Source organism: Panthera tigris, chromosome B1, assembly GCF_018350195.1.
Source record: "Panthera tigris isolate Pti1 chromosome B1, P.tigris_Pti1_mat1.1, whole genome shotgun sequence".
In the NCBI taxonomy this organism is placed as follows: Eukaryota; Metazoa; Chordata; class Mammalia; order Carnivora; family Felidae; genus Panthera; species Panthera tigris.
Genome location: NC_056663.1, coordinates 138,177,904 through 138,200,260, shown reverse-complemented (window position 1 = coordinate 138,200,260; position 22,357 = coordinate 138,177,904). Strand labels below are relative to the sequence as shown.

General features: G+C 42.0%; 1 protein-coding gene across 1 annotated transcript in view; it reads right to left on the bottom strand.

Moving 5' to 3' along the window:
• Nucleotides 1–17,645, bottom strand: part of PRKG2 (protein kinase cGMP-dependent 2) — a 103,288-nt gene extending 85,643 nt beyond the window's left edge. Inside the window, exons 1-2 of the mRNA XM_042982718.1 lie at nt 17,559–17,645; nt 7,077–7,550 (exon numbers count right to left, since the gene is read on the bottom strand). Of these exons, the coding sequence (XP_042838652.1) occupies nt 7,077–7,537 (461 nt within the window). The 5' untranslated portion in view covers nt 7,538–7,550; nt 17,559–17,645. The remainder of the gene's footprint in view (nt 1–7,076; nt 7,551–17,558) is intronic.
• Between the last annotated feature and the right edge of the window lie 4,712 nt (nt 17,646–22,357).

Sequence of the window (22,357 nt, the reverse complement as noted above, 5' to 3'; positions counted from 1 at the left end):
CAGTGTGCCTGGCTTGTGATGCCTACTTGAGATTGGTACTGGTGGCCACTGACTACTCTCATACTAAGAATGAAGGAAAATTTGGAGGGAACAAAATAAAAGTCTACATGAAGGGCACCTGGGTGGCTCAGTCGGTTAAGCATCCGGCTTCAGCTCAGGTCATGATCTCACAGTTCATGGGTTCAGGCCCTACGTCAGGCTCTGTGCTGATAGCTCAGAGCTGCTTCAGATTCTGTCTCCCTCTCTCTCTGCCCATTCCTTGCTCCTGATCTCTATCTCAAAAATAAATAAACATTAAAAAAATTTATAAAAGTATACATGAAAGAAATGGGAGAAAGGAGACAGAAAGACATACAGAAAAGGGAAGCAAAAGAGGAAGAAAAACAAAATTCAAGAATGAGCTTCTCTGATTAAGAAATTCAATATTCAATAAATATTTGCTGAATTGAATGTGTTAACCTGAGGACTAAAGGAAATCTTGGACATTACATAGCTGCGAGCCAAGGCTACTGGTCTTTGGGTGGTATAAGAACATCACAGTACCTGCTAGGACTCTCAGGCACGTAGACCACAAGGTGAGGGGTGGCTTGGAGTCAGCTGGGAACTTACACAAGCACTTGGACTCTTGACTGTTCGCAGCAATGAGTCCTTGAGTGCCCAGCGTGTTCCGAGGCTTAAGGAAACATTTTTCCTAACACCTGGCAACTGGCAGACTGACAGATTTGAGGATCAAGTGAGAAGGAACAAAGAGGGGCTATGAACCAAGCAGAAGATCATCACAGAAGCTGCGAGAGGGCCCGAGTGTGGGTGCGCAATGAGAAGGAGCCCAGGGCCTTTGGCTCTTAGACAGAAAGAAGGAAAGTCAGAGGCAGGAAGTGAGAGGGACTGGGGCCAGGACTCAGAAAGTCTGCCAAAACCTACTTAACTTCACCAAGATGTCCAGGCAACTGCCACCTAATTCTAGGCAGGTTCCTCAACTTGCCTGCACTCTTTACCTCTCCTTTTTTTTTTTTTAAACAGCACCACCCTCCCCCACTTCCCCTCCACACACACCCCCAAGGGCAGCCATTCACACTGCAGGCTGCACTTTCTGTTTGAGCTGTGCACACCGTGGTAGAGAACACACACTGGGCATCAGGCAGACACAGATTTAAAACCTGGTTCAAGGAACTACCAACACCAGGACCTTGAGCAAATTGTTGAATGACTCTGAACTTTCATTGCATCTTCTTTGACGCAATGGAAAAGCAACACGCACCTCATTAGGCAAGTGTCCTACCTCCATGAGATAACATTGAGAAAACAACAGACATCTAGCAGTTAACCAGTAACAGTTTTCCTACTTCATCCTGGAGTAGGTAGGTCTGATTGGGGTGTCTAAATGCACACCATTTCTGTAGAACAGAACCTCTGTTTTCAAACATTCTGACAACTTTCATCAGACACATCACCCCGCTGCCATCACCCACAGCTTCTTGTTATCAGATCACCCCACAACTGGACTTTTCTCTTCTTTCTTTCCTTACATAGGGAGTTTCATTTTCTGCTTTTCAGAAGACTCAAGTTAAGGCAATAGTATTTATAAGCATATGCACAAATTTTTTAACTATCCAACTGATTATTAAAAGTCTGTACATATGTTCTTTAAAATATTTAATAATCTATTAATGTGAAATCTAGACATGGAACTTCTGAAAAAGCAGCATCTAAGTCGCTATTTCATGGAAGTAAAAAAAAAAGTTTCTTTCCCTCCCATAGGCAGCAAGATTTTCCTCTACTGCGAACTGAGAACAGGGCAGCACTTTCTGGAAGCATAATTTTCCGGGAGAAATAACAATAGCCAGAAGCAGTTTGTAATCATACAAAAAAAAAAGCATTAGAAAAGCATCTATTTCTAATTATATATTTGAATTTTTACAAGGCTTCCCAACTAAAATGTAATTTTCATCTTGGAAAAGTGGTATAGAGGAGTCGTTAGAACAGACTTGAGACAGCAGATGTTCTGGTTTTGAATACTGGTTCTGATATTAAAAGCTGTGTAATCTTGGGCAAGTAATTAAACTTTGCATGTCCTAGTTTCCTCATGTATAGAACAGGGTGAAAATAATCATATCTATCGTGTAGGTTTGTTGTGAGAATTAAATAATCCAGTATTTGTGAAGCATTCAGAATGGTGCCCAGCACATAATTAGGGATATAAAAATGCTATTATTATTACTATTCTTAGTCATTCCATACAAACACTCCTGCCCAATAAAGGAGCTACATTTCTATACTGCACATTCAAATACTCAGCCTTGCTTTACAAAGGAAACACAAATAATAACAACCATACTCTTCCTCAATCCCTTGATGTAGATCTTATTTAAATGGATGACTCACTAGCATTTTCCACTTTTACCTATTCTGCTCCTGGGATGGGAATGACAAATGAAACTAATTGTCCTTCCTAAAACTAGAGTCAACGTCTGAAGTCAGATGGCAAGTCTTTGTTTTATCTTTCCTTTTCAGGGAAGAACAATGGTTTCAAATGATAGTTTTTGCATTCTTAGCGAAAGGCAGTCATACTAGCAACTTGCCAGATGTCTCTGATTAATTTGCCTGTGTTCCACCAGACATTCAGCATGAGCTTGTAATTTTGCTCTGCCAATGCTGAAGTTTGCTAAACAATGTCTACATAAACAGAAAATTCAATTTCAGTGAAAGGTCTGACCTCTGAATACATGGTTGTCTTGGTACTCAAGGCAGGTCAGACATGGACAGAAATGCTATCTGAACTCTTCCTCACCCTCCTTTGCCAGTGACATTCAGTTCTCAGTCTTGAGAAGCACTGTACTCATTTGGGAACCCACTCATGCCCCCCATGGATACCACAGTCTATGCTATCAGGTGGATCAAGTCCATTCCCTGTATCCTCTTCACACAGGCCCGAGCTCTGAGGATCCAGCACTTGGTGAATTGATGCAATGGATAAGTTCTGCTCAGCTATGCTTGGAAGAAGCCAGGAAGCACCATTGTTCTTCCCACCAAGCAGTGCAGCATATCAAAATAAATCAGGCTGGTACCTAAACTGGCCTGACTTGAGGCCTTTGATTTTTGTGGGGAGTTCTAAGTACTAGGATTGTAAATGAAAATAACTGGTTTCAAGGTCAAGAATCTTGGATTCTAATCTTAGTTCTGCCACTTACCATGGCATATTCGGCAACTCTCCTGCACCTGCTTCCCCCCTTCTCCAAGAAAAGGGGTAGCGTGAAACAATCTCTAAGGTTCTTCTAGCTCTAAATCCTCTGCTGTTTACCATAATAAATTTAAATCAGAGATCAGAGCATTTGACATACTGGAGTGCTCTGACTCATCATGATTTATGATACTTCAATAAGGCTGAGTACCTGTTATAGAAACAGTCTATGTGCCCACATAATTGCATGCTTCAGAAGCTCAAAAATGGTCAGTAGGTACAAAGCCAAGTCACTACAAAAGACTATGATATACTGTTGGTTCAGTGCAGTTTAAGAGTGACCCTATTGTGCCCACTTCAATCTGACAGGCACATTCTCATTTTCTGTGGCCTTGCCCTAAAACTGAACACAGGTCCTATGTTGTCTACATAGTTTTCCCAAACTTCTCTAGGTCATAATCCCCATCTCAGAAGATAGGAGTTCCAGTCAAAAACACATAATCTATTTCCAAAGAAGATATGCAAATGGCTAACAGACACAAGAAAAGATGCTCAACATCACTAATCATCAGAGAAATATAAATCAAAACCAAAATGAGATATCACCTCATACCAGTCAGAATGGCTATTATCAAAAAGACAAGAAATAACAAGAGTTAGTAAGCATGCAGAGAAAAGGGAACCCCCAGACACTGTTCTTGGGAATGTAAATCAGTGCAACCACTATGGAAAAAAGTACGGAGGTTCCTCAAACAATTAAAATAGAAATACCCTACAGTCCAGTATTGCACTGCTGGGTATTTACCCAAAGGAAATGAAAACACTAATTTGAAAAGGTATGTACACCCTTATGTTTACTGTAGCATTATTTACAATAGCCAAGATTGGAAGAACCCAAGTGTCCATCAATAGATGAATGAATAAAGATGTGGGGTGTGTGTGTGTGTGTGTGTGTGTGTGTGTGTGTGTGTGTATGCAGTGGAATATCAACCATAAAAAAGAATGAGATTTTGTCATTTGTGATAACATGGGTGGAAACTAGAGGGTATGGTACTAAGTAAAACAAGTCAACAGAAAGATAAATATCGTATAATTTTCAGTTATACGTAGAACCTAAAATACAAAGCAGAACAAACAAACAAACTGAATAAGACCCACAAATACAAAGAACAAACTGGTAGTTAGTTGCCAGAAAGGAGGGGGCTGGGGGATGGGTGAAGGAGAGTGGGAAGTACAGGCTTCCAGTTATGGAATGTGTAAGTCACAGGAATGAAAGGTACAGCATAGGGAATACAGTCAATGGTATTGTAATAGCATCGTATGGTGACAGATGGCAGCTACACTTGCGGTGAGCACGGCATTACTTGTAGAACCTGAGGCACAAACCAATCAATGAAAAAGAGTGATTCCCAAATTCTAATTAATTTTTCAATTCAGAAGCACAAGGCTCTATGAAAGTATGTGTGGAATATGAGGGCAGGGATGATCTAGTCTGATCTCTTCAGGACTTAATCATTAAAAATCATTAGCCTATTTCTTCATCATGACCTCAACGTAGACTTGTACCCATCTGGCTTCCCTTTATGACGAGGGGAATCACTGCCAATGCTTATTCAAGAGCTCTAATATCTTCCCTCCCTTGTCCCTCTCACTAAGATAGGTGGTTGTACTTAACTACTGATTTTCTTTTCTAGAAATTGTACCTAACTACTGATTTTCTTTTCCTGGTTATAATGGAACTAATAAAGAAACACAAAGGAACATGTTTATCTTGGATTGTTCAGTTACTTAACACTAGGATAATGGTGTTCTGTCTCAAGATGGGCAAGTCTTTGGAACAAAATAATTGAACATGATTTTTGCTCAAGAGAAACCTGGTAGAGTATGTAGGAAGAAGGTCAAAGCAGATGATTGACTATCCAATTCTTTCATGCTTCTCTCAGATATACAATCACATTCCTATCTGAAAGATTTTTGTGGATAAATAATATATTGTGCTTAAACAGAAATAGCAATATAATACAATATAATGCACAATGTGTAATATCATATACATTACTATATATGCTTATATCTGTTATATCAACAGAGAACACTAGATGATATCCAATTTCTGAAGCACAAGTTTGTAACATTTATAATTTCTGAAATCACACCATTAAAAATAAATGTTACTTTTGCAAAGGGAATAGATAAGACCTTTCTAAACCAACTAATAATAAAACTCTTGACTTACAACAAATTCTTCTGAACTCTAACATTAATCAGATTTCTTTCAGCCACAGAGTATTATGATTAATAATCCAGCATGACTTGTTTCCTTAGCAAATATTTATTGATCACTCACTATGTGACTGTCAACAAATTGATGAATTAAACCTCCCTTTGTAATTCTGTTGTCAAAATTAATCATTTATTTGTTTAAGTCGGATGTTTTACGTTGATTTATATGACTGATGTTTATGAGTAAGTTAAAATTTGTTTTAAATTCACAAATATTGCATTTTCCGAGAGAAATTCAGGCTCAGCCAAGACATTATCAAGGCACAAGATTTAATTTTATCTAATAAATATTCATTCGCTTAAAAATAATGCAGGGACACCTGGGTGGCTCAGTTGGTTGAGTGTTCGACTTTGGCTCAGGTCGTGAACTCACTGATCATGAGTTTGAGCCCCTCATAGGGCTTTGTGCTGACAGTTCAGAGCCTGGAGCCTGCTTTGGATCCTGTGTCTCCTTCTCTCTCTGTTGCTTCCCGCTCTCTCTCTCTCTCTCAAAAATAAATAAGGATTAAAAAAAATTAAAAAATAAAATAAAATAAAAATAATGCAGAAATGAGACCCTAACTTGGGATGTTTCTAGTTCATCTTTCCTGTTTAGGAAATTCAACCTTCAGTTAGAAAATGTACACATGCACGCACACTCATGCACACATACATGTGTGCACACACACGTGCAAGAATGCTATCATAAACTTTCATAAGTTCTTGTAAAAAATCTTTATTTTCAAACTTAATTCTAACTTTCCATTGTTCCCTCTCTCTGAAATGCCCTTTCCACCTCCTCTATGCTTTTTTCCCTCTTTCAGGTCCCAGATAAAAGTCACCTCCTCAGCCAGGCCTCCATGAGAGTCCCAATTCTGTCTGCAGAAAAACTGCAGTTGAGAAGGAAGAGTTAAATAAGAGATATTCAAGAACAGAAGTTGAAAAGAAAATTGGATAGTAATACTTTCCATTGATTTTCTCTCTCCCTAATCGCAGACACCCGTACTATCCTGTTGTTTTCCATCATATCATGTATCCCAATTAATAATTACACAGCATCTCCTTGTTTTTGTGTATACTGTCTATCTCCCCCCGAGAAAGGCTCTGTGCCTATTACTCACTAATATACACTTAGCATCTAACACAGTGGCTGGCAGGTGGTAGTACTCAGCTTCACCTGTGAGACGAATGAATGGACTCCTCCTCCTTGGAGGATCCAACTTACTCCTTTTTCATGACGCTGGCTGACTAAGTGCTAGCAAGCAGGTTTTGCTATACATATTCATAGTTCACTGTGATTTGTGTACACCTTTAAATCCCCTCCTTTAGACAGAGAGAAGGGGAGACTCCCTAAGACTACCTCTTCACTCCCCTAGGGTTTTCGAGATCATGGAAATGACTTTCGTAAACTCAGCTCCTCAGTTATACGCACCACAAACCAAAGTCTGGCTAACACGCAATTCCTGATTTAAAGAAAAGTTTTGCTTATCCAAACCAAACCAAGTTTAGAAGTCCCTCTATCCCCAAATCAGAAAGGGTTATTATCTCTTTTCCACTGAGGCGGCCTAAAAAATATCACCCTAGTCTTTCATAATCTTAAAGCTACTGGAGTCAAAAGGGTGTGGGAACTTCTTACCTGGAGTCCTTTCTGACCCTTGCTTTCTCAAAAGAAAATTCAGGGGGTTTATTGAGGTCATAGGTTCGGGTGGTGGGTTCAGCAGACACCCCTGCTTTTGCTCCCCTCCGGCTATGGAGGGAGACCAATCCCGAGGCCTTCCGGTGGACCTCAAGAGGCACTTTATCTGGAGAGGCCTGAAGTGGGCTTCCTCCCTGCATATGCACCACATCCTGAAGCTTGTTCAGCTGGATGCACTTGCTCTGGAGCTCCTCCGTGAGCTCAGCAATGGCCACGGTCTGCTTCGACAGCTGTTCCCGCAGCTCCTTCAAATGGTATTCCCGCTCCTGGATCTCAGCATCCTTCCTCCTCAGCTCCCTCTCCAGCTCTGTCACCTTGCTCCGCAGCGCATGGGTGGTGAGGTTCCCGGAGTGGCCATCTGGATGCTTAGAATGTTTGGGTTTCACTGAACCATTTCCCATTTTGCTCAAGGACCTGAGAGAGGGCAGAGAACCGGCAATTACATAGTGGAACTTCACCACCCCACAGCCCTCACCACTCCTCATTCCGATCTGGTTCATAAATAGAAACACAGCGGCCATCATTATTTGATAAGCAATAAATTCCCTTTGCTTCCGGAAGCAAAGCTATTGACTGATTTCCCTGATCTCTCCATGAGTTGGCCTTGGATTCATTCTTCCCTGTCCCTTTGACGGCGCAGGTGTCACACCTAAGCATTTTGCACAAGTGGCCTGAGTTACCTGCTGTTCTCTCTGGTCGTTCTCCTTGGACAGCTGTCAAAAGCATCACAACAAGACTGCAATTTGGAAGTCAGCATGGCAAAGATGCAACACAAATGAGCAGCCACAGAAGCAGAGGCTTGGAAATGTCACCGCTCTGTCAGCGCTCTGTGCAGCTACAGCGAGAAACTACGCCCGAGTTAGAAAGCAGCACATCTGCACTCCTCCGGAGAAGGAGACTGAGTCGATACTGCTTTATTAACACCTTGCTCCCGATCTATGGACCGAGTATGTTTTGCATTTCGGATAGGGCTCGCTGTTAAAAAGTGCTGGGTGGCAGTTACTAGAAAGTAAAACAGAGGCATGCGGATTCTTTGACTTCTTTTACTTTATATCCTAAAGCCAAGGTTGTCCAAAATATGATGAGGTATGAGCGCAGAGCTCATTCTTTTCCTATTAAGAATATGCTCAGTGAAGTCCCCAAAATGGTCTCTAATCCAGCAAATCTCAGAATGTGATACACAAATCAGGATCATCAGGGTGATTTTAGTTGATTCAGAATGTTTTGTTGTTGTTGTTGTTGTTTTTTAGTTCAAAGCTATGGGTTTATTTTAACATTCATTAGAAATATAAATAATTGCCCCCACAAAGTTGCGATTTCATTGACATTATTGCTTAAGTGAAAGATAAACTAGGCTTTTAGGTTTACTGAGTCAGTTCAATGAAAATTTCTTAAAAATCATCTACAGAGGGACGCCTGGGTGGCTCAGTCAGTTAAGCATCCAACTTTGGCGCAGGTCATGATCTCACAGTTCACAGGTTGGAGCCCAGAGTGGGGCTCTGTGCTGACAGCTCACAGCCTGGAGCCTGCTTCGGATTCTGTGTCTCCCTGTGTCTCTGCCCCTTTCCCCACTCACACTCTCTCTCTCTCTCTCTCTCTCTCTCTCTCTCTCTGTCTCTCTCTCTGTCTCTCTCTCTCTGATTCTTTCTCTCTCAAAAACAAATAAACCCGTTAAAAGTTCTAAAAAAATAAATAATAAAAATAAAAATCATCTGCAGATACTAAGCAGACCCGAGCAAGACCACAAAAGAGAACTTGAAACGGTGAGTTTGGAAAATACTGCTTTGATTAATTACCATAAGGTTTAAGTCTTTTTAGGCTACCTATTTAAACTTCATACTTGTGCATGTGCAATTTTTGACAGCCTTAACTCAAGAAGCATAATAACACTTGTAAACTAAGCTTAAATTACCTCTCATTATATAATATCCAAAGAGCTAGACGAAACTTTGTAGTTATATAAGCCACACATTCTTGCCCCTCTCTCCCTCCAAATTTCAAACTCAAGGAGAAATGAAATGCTTAGACTGATATTGCTAGCTCTCCCAGAATAGTCGTGATCTCTAAAACAATAAAGGCATACATGGAAAGATGTAAGACAGCCTCTAAGCCTCAAACAGATGCAACCAAGTAGCCAATGCATATCACCTAAGATGGATGGTACAAACAGAAAATAAATGTACTTGTAAAAGTAATCTTGCAATACCCAGATAGTCCTCATAGAATTCAGGTTCCAAGTAGTCATTAATAAACATTAGCCTCCAGAGAATTGCCTTACTATGTAGCAGAGATGTGGCAGGTTTAATCTCTAAGTTTCTCTTGACTTGGCAGCATTTATTATTCTTATATATTAAGAATATATAAAAAGGTTGAGGAGACTAGAATTCATAGTCGTGGCCCTGGACACCCCTGTATCCCAAATAAGCAATTCAGAAGATGTTAGATTGGGACCTAGGAATGAACTTGAATGAGATTCTGAATGACAGGCATGAGATGGGTGCCCCCAGAGGTTTCTTAAATTAATGTGTGCACAAGTTTTTAACACGCAGCAGTGAGCATCTTCCAGACATGTTTTTTGGGTCCATGGACAAGCATTCCTAACCACGGCAGGATGGAAGGAGGGGAATGGTCAGAGGAAAAGGAGCTGCTTTATAAAGAAAAATGAGCATAAAAACCTTCAAATGTAATATTAAACTAACTCAATATTTTTTTTAATTTTTTCAATGTTTATTTATTTTTGAGAGAGAAAGAGAAAGCGTGTGAGCTTGTGGAGGAGGGGGTCAGAGCTGTCAGCACAGAGCCCCAAGTTGGGCTTATACCCATGAACCATGAGATCATGACTTGAGCCGAAGTCGGACACTTAACTGACTAAATCACCCAGGCTCCCCAAACTAACTCAATCTTTATTCATAGAACAATTGTTTGCTAAAACCTAACTGTCATGTATTATATCGGGGCATAACTCCATGAATTTGCAATAAATTTGACAGAGAAAACATGGCTAGCATTCTAAACATGAAAAGGCTTTAGAAACATTTTTGCTGTATGTATGGTGTTCAAAATATTCTGTCCTGATCCAATAATTTTACAAACCTGAAACACAATTAGGTAGGTGTTAAATTCTCCCCAAACACTAACCATTCTCTGGTTTTCATGAAGACAGTTTAGAAGCTGTGTAAATCTTTCAAGCTATTTAGAATTCCAAAGAGGGGTGAAACGAGAGTACCTAGCTCATCTTTCAAGTAACTAATTTAAGATATATAAGTAAGTTCAAGAATGGCTCAATACTAAGTCTGATTTCTTACTTAGTTCACTCATTTAAATGTTCTTGTCCCTCAAGCCAAGACAAGTGTTTGGTTTCACAAAACCTAATTAGATTCATTCTGTTTCCTATATTCGTCACTAAGATAGGTAATCTATTTCTCAAAAATGTATTGCTAGCCACAAGGAGAATGTATGGCTGGCAACAGAAGCTGTTTCTCCATCGATCCAGAAACTGTGGGTTAATAGAGTCATTCTTAGAATCAGGGGGCAAGACATGATGTAAAAGGAAATGAGCCTGGAGATGAAGATCAGAATTTAACATAAGTAACGGAGTCAAGCCAGCCGGGGTAGGAAAACAATCTGCCCTTTCCCGGCTGCGTAGCCTTCTACAAACGCCTTAGAATCCTAGATTGGTTTCCCAATCTAGAAAGTCATACCCAGCTCATAGGATTATTATGAAGATTACGTTTGTTAGGTATACTGTACAATATTTGGCACACAGCAGGCACCGGGGAGCTCTCACAGTGTGTGGCTAGAGACAAGGCACCGAGCGTCTTGGTGCAAGGAAACTTCCAGAAGAAATCGTTGCTGGATGGGACAAAGTCTAGCATGCTGCATGCCTTCCAGACAACAAGTCTTTAAAGATGCCAGTTATTCCCTGGGGTTAGGGGAACCTAAACTCGGCCTGGTTTATCTCTTCCATGAAGAAAAGGAGTCATTCTGGAATATCTTAGGGAAATCTACCCTGATAAGGGAAACTCCACCAAAACATGGAGACCAGAAAGCATCACAAATGACCTGGCCCAGGTTACAGGACTGCAAGGACTCCTCAAGCTTCCTAATTCCCTCCTGCTGTCCCTACCTGTTTTCACATATTGCAGTGTAATCCTGAAACCAAAGGGGCCTGCCTAACTGTTTTTGAAGACAATAAAAAAACATGACTCACTGTGAATGCAGTATTCTTCTGTACCCAGAAACAGGCAAGAGGAATAGAATGCATTGTGGCATTTGGCAGGAAGAGAGGAAAACTACATAAATTTTTTAATTATTATTACGTTAATGTGATAACTACTTCGGAAATGTCATTACGAGAAGTAACTAGAAAAGACACAGGAAAAGCAAAACCCTGAAGGCTCTTGCAGGTGGATTAACACCTGACAGCCAGCGTGGGAGGAATTAGGTTTTGTTGTCTGTTTTTCCTCCAGCTCTACAGTAGTTTGAAACCAAAATCTTGGCTCTGATCTAGATAATATCTATTTCTCTCTCTCCCCCATCTGGAGTCTGATATAAATACATATATCTGTAAATATGGGAGATGGTATAGTGCTGGCTAAAGTTACACAGCCAGAGTCTCAATCCGAGCATTTTCACTTAGTATATATATGCCCTTGGGCATGACGTGGGGCTCGAGTGTCAATAATAGAAGAGATAGACAGACACATAGAACTACAGGCAGATACAATGACTATACATATCATTTAGAGTTATTAGAGGGTCAAATGAGATAAACCATATTAAACATTGCTATTATTACTTGTTAACATTACCCAACAAAATAACTCATCTTAGTAGAAAAACTTATTGATCAAAGAGTACGTACTAAATAAACACAATATTATAGGAGAACAAAGTCAGCGGTGATACCTCCAGACTTTAAGACTTACTATTAAGAAAGAAAGAGAGAAGAAAGAAAGAAAGAAAGAAAGAAAGAAAGAAAGAAAGAAAGAAAGAAAAAAAGAAAGAAAGAAAGAGAAAGAAAGAACAGACGTACTATAAAGCTTGCAGTAATCAAGACAGTGTGATATCAGTTAAAGAATAGACAAATAGGTTAATGGTACATACTAGAGCTCAGAAATAGACTCGGACAAATATAGTTAACTGACCTTTGACAAAGAACAAAAGTAGTTCAATGGGAAAAGGATGGTTTTTTAACAAATTGGACAACCACCCATACTCGTGTGCACACATTAATCTAGACAAGGACCTTACATCTTTCACAAAAATTATCCTCAAATATTTCAAAGACCTAAATGTAAAACACAAAACCATAAAACTGCTAGTAGACAATATAGGCAAAACTCTAAGTGGGCTTGGTGATGACTTTTTAGATAAAACACCAAAAGCACAATCCATGAAAGGAAAAAAAAAATTATAAGGTGAACTTCATTAGCATTTAAAACATCTGCTCTGCAAAGACACTGTTGAGAGGACACAATGACAAGCCACAGACTGGGAGGAAGCATTTGCAGAGCACATATCTAATAAAGGACTAGGATCCAAAATATACAAAGAACTCTTAGCACTCAACAATAAGAAAGCAAACAATCTAGTTGAAAAACGGGCAAAAATATACACAGATACCTCACCTCAGAAGATACACACGTGGAAAGTAAGCATATGAAAAGGTGCTCAACGTTATATGCCATGAGAGAATCTCAAATTAAACCAACAGTAAAGATGCCACTACACACTTATCAGAATGACCAAAATCCAAGCCCTGACAACACCAAATTCTGGGGATAACATGGAGCAGCAAGGATTCTCATTCATTGCTAATAAGAATGTGAAATCATAGTCACTTTAGAAGGCAGTTTGGGAGTTTCTTACAAAGCTAAATAATCAGATAACCCAGCAATCATGCTCCTTGGTGTTAATTTGACTGATATGAAAATGTATGTCCACACCAAAACCTGCACAAAGATATTTATAGTAACTTTATCCATAACTGTCACAACCTGGAAGCAATCAAAATGTCCTTCAATGAACAGACGGAAGGTATATCTAGATATACTGAACCATGGTATATCTAGACAATGGAATATTATTCAGGGCTGAAAAGTAGTAAGTATGAAGCCATGAAAAGACATGAAGGAACTTTAAATACATATTACTCAATGAAATGAGTCAATCTGAAAAATCTACATACTGCATGATTCCAACTATATGACATTCTGGAAAAGACAAAACTTAGAGACAGTAAAAAGATCAGTGATTGCAGGGACTTGGTGAGAGAGAGGGAGGAATGAATATGCGGAGTATGGGGGAATCTTAGGGTAGTGAAACTACTCTGTGTGATGCTGTAATGGTGGATACATGTCTTATACGTTTGTCCAACCCCACTGAAGGTACAACACAAAGAATGAACCCTTTTGCAGCCTAGGTACTTTAGTTAATAATCACGTATCAATTCTGGTTCATCAATTATAATAAATGTACTACATTGATACAAGATGTTAAGAATAGAGGATGGGGGGGGCAGGGGAATATATACAAACTGTACTTTTCACCTAATTTTTCTATAAACCTAAAACTGCTCTAAAAACTAAAGTCTATTAATTAAAAAAAAAAAGAACATGTATTAAGGGGTGAATGCAAAAAGGCTGACGGCATACCCAGGAAATAGCTGAAATGCATGACAGGAGAAAGAGAGTCATGAGAAATGAAAAGTCCGATGCAGGAATAAGATGCAGAAGAACTTCATATACCATGTGATGATATCTGGATTTTAGTGGAGGTCAAGTGTTTTTCAAGTTATGTGGTCAGATATGCCCTTGAGAAAAATAAAATAATTTTCTTGGCTATAAATATAGAATGGAGTGAAAAGAGCATAGAGGAAGAGAAACAGTGAGAGGTTATTGCACCAACCCAAGTAAAAGGTGCTCAGGACAGGATAAGGCCATAGCCCCAACCCTATTCTAGTGTCTTGAACTTCTTGAACTCAAGATAAAAATGGATCATCTCCATGGTAGCCAGAAGAGAAAAAACATGATCATCGGGGATTTGGTAAAAGTTGTGGCTATAGGTAATGCTGCAATTTGCTTCCCTTTAATAAATCATGAAACACAGAATAGATTCTTTTCCAAGATAAGGGTACTTTACCCTGAAATCAGAGGAGTGAAATACACAGTCTTCTACGTCTATATGATAGTCTTCTAAGTCTATATGAAACTGATGCATTTGGTGTTATCCTTAACTTTGTTTCAACAAAGTTCTTTTAGAAAATAATTAACCATCACTAAATATGTAAATCCCTGCTTCTTCTCCCTGAAGGAAAGCACACAGAGCTGCCCTTGTGAGAACAGCTCAATTCTATCAATGCCACAATTAAAAGCATCTGCCCATCTGACCTTGTAACTGATGACCTGGGGCTCAGTTTTTAATCTACTGATATTTTTCTCTATCCACAACATATTAGTTTGGAGAGTAATCTTCCCTTGTCGGGCAGTCATATGAGCTACAGTTTCAGCTACTCCTGAGGTTGATTCTCTTCGAAGTGCCTCTCCACCCAACAGAATATTCATAGTGAATTTTACAAATGCCGCATACCCTATATGTTCACTGCCAAATGTGGTGGCATTCCATTCAGCTATTTTGGGGTGCTGGAGTATCATATAGACAGGCCAAGACAGAGAAATGTAATTCTATACGGGTAGGTCAAGAGATTATAACTGATGGAATTTGAGTGGTGATAAGAAGAAAGAGAACAAAGATTTGGAAATTTCCATTGTGGCAACTGGGTAAGAGGTGATGTCATTAACCAAAATGAGGAGGATCTTGGAGGCCTAAGACAGTGAGTTTAACTTTGGACACACTCAGCTTTTTTTTTTTTTAATTTTTTTTAACGTTTATTTATTTTTGAGACAGAGAGAGACAGAGCATGAATAGGGGAGAGTCAGAGAGAGGGAGACACAGAATCCAAAACAGGCTCCAGGCTCTGAGCTGTCAGCACAGAGCCCGACGCGGGGCTTGAACTCACGGACCATGAGATCATGACCTGAGCTGAAGTCGGCCGCTTAACCGACTGAGCCACCCAGGCGCCCCTGGACACACTCAGTTTGAAGGACCCATGGAAACTTTGGTGTGTAGGAGTTCGGTAGACAGTAAGATATGAGGGACTAGAAACCCAGAAGGGGGGAGCTGAAAATATGTAGCAATCTTTGATACCTAAGTAGAGGCTGAAGCTGAAGTAGTGGATGAAAGGGCCCAGGAGACTGGCCATGAGGAGAGAAAGAGTGTCTAGGCCTATATGACATTTGAAAGAAAAACTAGAGATACGCTAAGAAGAAGCTATTGTTTTGGCAAAAGTGGAAAAGGGTATGAGTGGATTCACGGTAAAATATGGCAAAGGTGGGAGGAATCCTGCAGGGGTTGAATCCCTCAATGTGGTGATTAAATGGGTGCACACAGAGAGAGGTTAAAAAAAAAAATAATTCCAATATTTTGATATTAGAAGGCTTGGAGGAAGGCACTACTATTAACTCATTCATTCATTCAAAACTGAATAGAGCACCAACTATGGGCTGAGTATTGTGACACTGTCTTAATTCAGAGGAATGAGTGCACTTTATGAGACAGTAATCAGGCTGAATTTACACATGTTGAGTGCAAGGTGCCTGAATGTCATCAAGGTAGAAATGTGTAGCAGATAGGAGCAAAAAAAAAAGAGCTCAAGGCAAGAGACTGCTTTACAGAGGTGAGAGGTTGAAGTCCCATTAGCAGATGAGATCACTAAGGGAGAAAAGAAAGGAACGCCTCTGTTATTATATAAATACATCTAGAAAATACCTGTGGATATTATTTATAGAAGTGCAGGAGAAGCAAATAACAAAGACAGGGAAGGAATGCTAGTACAAGTAAGAGATCGAGGAGAACTATCACAGAGGCTATGAAGATAAGGTTTTCAAGAGGTAAGCAGGCTGCGGTTCACATCCCACAGATACATCAAAACAAATTATACCAGAGGGAAAAGCACTGAATTTAGCCTTTCACAGGAGAGTTGGGATAGAAAGCCAATGAATGACAAAGGAGCTGACAAGAGCTAATGTTAAGAGTAGGGATTTCAAGATGGTATCTTGGTTCATGAAATGGATTTTTAGAACAGTGGAAACTTGAGAGTCTTTGTAAGCCTGGAATAATGAAGCAGTGAAGATAGAGTAGGTGAAAACATAGAAGAGGAAATAATTGATAGGAAAACGGCCCAGAGGAAGCAAGACACTATGAGATCAAAAGATTTGGGCAACATCCAAGCAACATACGCCTTCACTGTGTGGTGAATTAGCCTCACTTGTAAGAATTCTGTAAGGATTCCAGAGGACTGGAGTTAACGATTTCACACGGAAGAGAGAGATCTCTGCGTACCATCGTTTTGTATATTTTATTCTCAGTTACACATTTCAGTAGGGAGGATGGCCTCTAATTCTCCAAAGAGATTCTCCACCGTATTAGTTCATACTCTCCCGTGTCACACTAAACAGGACTGCTGGCAACAGATACTGTATTCTATGTGGGATGATCACCTTGTCCGGTAGTTAAATAGAAACTTGCAAAGAAACGAGACAATAATTTGTAAGGAACTGGTGGGGGGGGGGGGGGGGACGCTCTATGCTGCTCTCTTCCTTTATAATAAAAAAGCCCCTAGGAACTTTGAGAACAAGGTGAAGATCAGGACACCAAGGCTCCTATCAGACCTTTCTACTTGTTAATTCTGCCCGAGTTGTTTCTTTCCAGTCTCATCTCTGGCCTCAACAACTGCCATGCGTTCGCACCCTAGTTCTTCAACTTGAACCCACTGCTTTCTCTCTCATCCCCTAAGTGGCTGGTTTATTGTTTTCTGTTTGTCTGCTCTTGTTTTTTCATCACTGGGAAATACAGAGCAAGCGATGTGAAAGCGCCTCACGGTGCTGGGAGTGCCACAGAACACCCACACAAGTTTACAAGGACTCATAAAGTCCTTGCCCGAGTACTTGTCTCCTAGCAGCTACCCAGGGCTAGGCGACGCTTGGAGCGCACGCCCGGACAGCAGCGCCTAGCCCCCCGCCCGGAGCGACAGTCTCCACCGCCGTTCTGCTCGGAGCTCAAGGCTTGACAACCCTGAGGAATCCCCACTGGGGCTGAGCTCTCCCCTGCCGCCCCCAGCCAAGCTTCTTAAAATCAAGTAGCCTTCCCCTCGCCTCCGGGAGCTCACGGAAGGCTGCCACACCAAGCAAACGCAACGCGTGCACACGTCCACACACAAACAGCACATGCACGAGACCGGCGGGGTGTGGAACGGAAGCGCACAGCTCGCAGTGCACGCACGGCAGGCACACGCGCGCGCCCCGACCCCGTCCCCCGCCTGCGCTGCCCCGGGCGCCCAAACCTTCCGCCCGCGAACCTCACCAGACAGCCGGGTAACTTTCCAGGTGCGCAGCTTGTCACCTTGGCGCCGCCGCCCCTGCGTCTCCGCGTCGTCTCCCGCACCTCCCTCCCCAGCCGCCTGCGGCGCTGGGCAGCTCAGCGAGCCCGGGCCGTGCGCAGGGCGCGCGGCGCGGGCCCGGGGCCGCCTCTGCCGCCGCTCGGGCTACGTGGGATCCGCGGGCGCGGGCGAGCGCGCTGCGGGCAGGAGCTGCGGCGGTTTGGTTGCTGCCGCCTGCCTCCTCCGCGGGGGCCGGTGCAGAGCAGACGCGCAAGGAGGGAGGGAGGGAAGGAGGGAGGAGAGGAGGAAGGGGAGGGGGGAGGGTCAGCCGGGGCTACTGCGTGGAAGAGCCGGGAGCCGGCTTCCCAAAAGGTGGGGTCACCCGCGCGCGCACCCACACCGGCCAGAACCTTTACTCCCGAGACAAGCTAGCGGCGATAGCCGCAGTCTGCACTTTATACCCCATACCCTCCAGAGTGAGGCAACTTAAGTAGGGAGATAACATCGTGGTTGTAAAGCGTTTTTTATGTTGTTATTATTATTTCTATTTCAAGTGTGTGGGACGAGGGGAGAGGAAAGTTCAGGGACGTGTTCATCTTTTCCTTCCCCTCCCTCTCCTCCCACCCCTCTCTGGTCTGTTTTCCCGGCCAAGCTCCATCCCACCTCGCCTTCCCTCCCAGAGCGCAAACAGGCGCACGCATCCTGGACGTGCTCTCCTGGGTCACACCAATGCCCTTCTAGAAGACACGTGACCTCGGAGCAGCTTGGAGATGCGCTCTTCCGGGACTCTGGAGCCATAACTCGCATCTAGTTTGCCAGTTCGCAGGATGCTGGGGGGGTCGTGGTTTGAATCGAGTTTTAAGGGGCAGAGATTATACCTTCGGAATCTGTAGGTCCTTTAGCAGGGATCACCCAGGCTGGTATGGCCTTTTGATTACATGGGTTTTTTTGTTTTGGGGGGTTCCCCACCCCCCAGGCTTGCATTATGGTTTTCTAAATATATATATACCGCATTATTTGCTGTGCTCTGGAGTTGTGAGATCTTCGTGTGGCTTTCCCCTTTCCTCCTGCCCCCAGAGGAATTTCACTGGCAAATCCACCGTGGACAAGGGCAGTTTCTGTGTTGAGGAATGGGAAGTACAGTGAGTTTTTATTCTTCACTGTGCCTCTAGAGAATGTCAGAACCCAACTCTGTTGGGTTTTAAACCACATGGCGGCGGTGGGACTCATGTAACACTGGCCTGCACTGGTACATATATAAACTTATATAGAAACGAGGCCGATGTAAAATATGTTGAATGGGACCATTAAATTTCAGAAGAGGAAGAATGTAGTCTTGTTTGTTTTTGTACTAACTGAAAAAAAAAAAATAAGCAAAAGTACAAAGTACTTTTTCATGAACACATGCCAGAGACTTTCCATTTTATGCAGGCCTTCAAAATAGCCCAACTAGAGGAGATGGTCTGGGGAAGGATTCTACAGGAAAAGGAAAAATAATTAAGTCTTTGTGAAGTCACTGTAATAATGAACTTCTAAGTCAACAGAGTGGATCTTTATGAACCGTTTAACAACAAAAAGAAGAAAAATTGCATTTTCGAAGTCCTTACATTTCATTTACCTCATTTTGGGGGGAAATAGTAGATTGCTAATTAATGGGTCCACATTTTTAAGGAAATAGAATAAAAATATCAGAATACATCATGCATAATAAGAGTAAATATGCTCTGTATATCTTTCTTTTCGGTTAAATATGTGTATATATGTATATTTGGTCAACCATGTAATATGTATTTTCATTCCTGGAGGCAAAAGCTTGAAAACCACTGATGGGGTCCTGCCAGGGGTCATCCAGCTAGTCAGAGCTGGAGGGGGATCTTAAACTCCCTCCCAGCAATCCTAGGATGATGATGAGGAGGAGGAGAAAAGTGACTGTGTTTGAGGTGTTATCCATTACTTCAACAAATGTGCTTAAGCAGCTCCCATGCCTCAGGCCAGATGCTAAAATTTGGGAATTCAAAATCAACACATTATCTTGGTAATTTAGAATCTACAGTCCAGTGGGGGAAATAGGTATCAAATCAATAAGCACAAAAGCAGCATATATGTAAAAAAAAAAAAAAATGTTATGAAAGAAAATGATATGAGAGCAAAAACTATGGGGTTATAATTCAGATGCAGAAGACTACAATTAATAACTAACCGAGTTTAAAATGTCTTAAATAACAAGGGAATTTACTGTTTCATGTGACTAGACATCCCAAGGTTGAGAGGCTCTGGCTGGGTAAATTCAGCAGTGATGTCAGGGTAGACCTGGGATGTTTCTGTTATTCTCCCTGCCATTTCCAGCACGCCAACTTTGTACCTGGGTCGGCCTCCACCTCCCACCATGGTCCCAGGATGGCTGGGCCAGCCCCTGTTATGAGAGGTAATCCTGACAATGCCCAATAGTAGCAAAATCTGTCTCTTTTCAAGAGTGGACACATCTTTCTTAGAACCTCCAAGCAGACTTCCTCTTACCTGTCATTAGTTCAGACTGAGTCACGTGCCCACACTTAAATTCTGGGCATGGAAGGAGGATTACCAAAACTGGCTTGGACTGTTCGGAATCTGCCCTTGAACTTTTCAGAATTGTACTTTTTGAGGAGCTGATACCCAAACAAAGAGGATAAAGTGGCAATGGATGTTGGGTAGGCAATCTAGAGTCTGCTATGAGGGCTCGTCGATGATTTCTCTGAAAACAATAATATTTAAACTTACGATGATTAAGAGTCAGCAAGGGGTGAGGAGGAAGAGCCTTCAGACAGAGGGAACTGTGCGTGTGGTCTGACTCTGTGCCATGTGTTAAAGGCATACGTGCAATTTCTCATTTACTATGTCAATTCGAAGAGGGAAGCCAACCTCAAGAAGCAAGTTCAAAGAGTTAAATAACTTGATCAAGTTCGTAGAACTAATACATTGCAGAAGGTGATCTAATTCCAGAGCCTAAAGTCTTGACTTCTGCCTCTATTGAGAGAGTAAGAAGACCGAAATCCACTTGCTTCCCTGGTCATTGACGGTGGAGCACAGCCTCCTCCAGGTCGCCTCCACAAGGTTTCTCTGGGCCTACTGGTGGTGCAGGACCTGGATTCATGAATAAACCTTCTTCCACTGGGTATGCCTCTGTTCCCCTAGGAGTCATGGTCTCTGCCAAACACTATCGCCGGAGCACTAGGGCTTTCATGGTGTCAAAGCTCAGAGGTAGCCCGTGGAGATTTGGGGGGTAAAATACACGTCTTTGTGTTACATGCAGTTCGGGGAAGTATCAGGCAGCCTTGAATTTGTAAAATCTCTAGATTGTTCCCACTTTCTCTTTCTCACAGGGACCTGTATCCAAAGGGGACAGTAATGCTTCCGTGCTGAAGTCAGACTCCCAAGCCCCTGCATGACTAAGTTCTGGTTCAAGCTCATCCAGCCTGAATCCTATTGTCTTGGGATGAATTGCCTCATGGGAGACTCCCTAGTTGCCCTTGCACACAGACTTCTGTCAGGCCACCCCATCAGCTCAGCCTCATGCTCACTACATTTAAGCTCCAGCTCAGAGCATCCCCAGGCTCAAGCTGAGCTCTCTCTTAAGAATCACCAGGAGATCTGAGGATGTGAGAGGGTCAAAACCACCCTCCAGTTTCTCACCATCTCTTTGATTTTACTCCCTTCCTTCCTTTACTCTTCCTTTTGTCTTCTGTCTTGTTTATCTTACTGCACTGACCCTGCGGGCAGCCATTTCCATTGCTAAGGCTAGAACCTTAGGTCATCGTGCCCTTCTTCCATATCAGCTTTGCCAAACCCTGACCCAGGAAAAAAACTACTGTTTGCCTTTGGTGCTCCTCCTCTCCAGATGCCAGCATCACTCGATATGGTCATAAAACAGGGCCAAATGATTCCACCACAGTCTTTCAGTCTCCAACCTCCCTGCAGCCAACAATCCATTTATTTGCCTCAAAGCCACTTATTTCTTCCATGACGTTTCACTGATTCTGCAGGATAGTGGCTCTGTCCTCTAGGATCTCAAAGCAGCGTGCTGCCTCAAGTCACAAATGCTTGTTAACTGTCTGCCTCTCTTCTATCGGACCTCAGAGCAGGGACTTTGTTATAGCAATTCTTACATGTTCAGTACATACAAACATAGCTGAAATCTTTTTAATATGTAGAAAAGAATCAAAAATTTCCCTTCACTATCTACTGCCTGTATTTTATAAATAAAAACATGAATTTACACATATGTGCAAGTTTATATACCTAATGTAATATATATAATTTATATACAATATATACATATAATATATAATACGTTATATTATATAATGTTATATATATGTGTGTGTGTGTGTGTGTGTGTGTGTGTGTGTGTGTATATATATATATATATATATATATATATATATATCTTCAGGGGGGACAATGGCCTCTTATTTCCCAAATCCCTCCCTGAAGATTCCTGAGGGAGAGGAGAATGAACCCCATGCACATTAAGTCCAGAGTACATTTTTTAAAATTTTTTTAACGTTTATTTTTGAGACAGAGACAGGGCATGAACGGGGGAGGGTCAGAGAGAGAGGGAGACACAGAATCCGAAGCAGGCTCCAGGCTGTGAGCCATCAGCCCAGAGCCCGACGTGGGGCTCGAACCCACGGACTGCGAGATCGTGACCTGAGTTGAAGTCGGACGCTTAACCGACTGAGCCACCCAGGCGCCCCAAGTCCAGAGTACATTTGACTGGTTTCCCAGTCCCTTTAGGCAGCAGCCA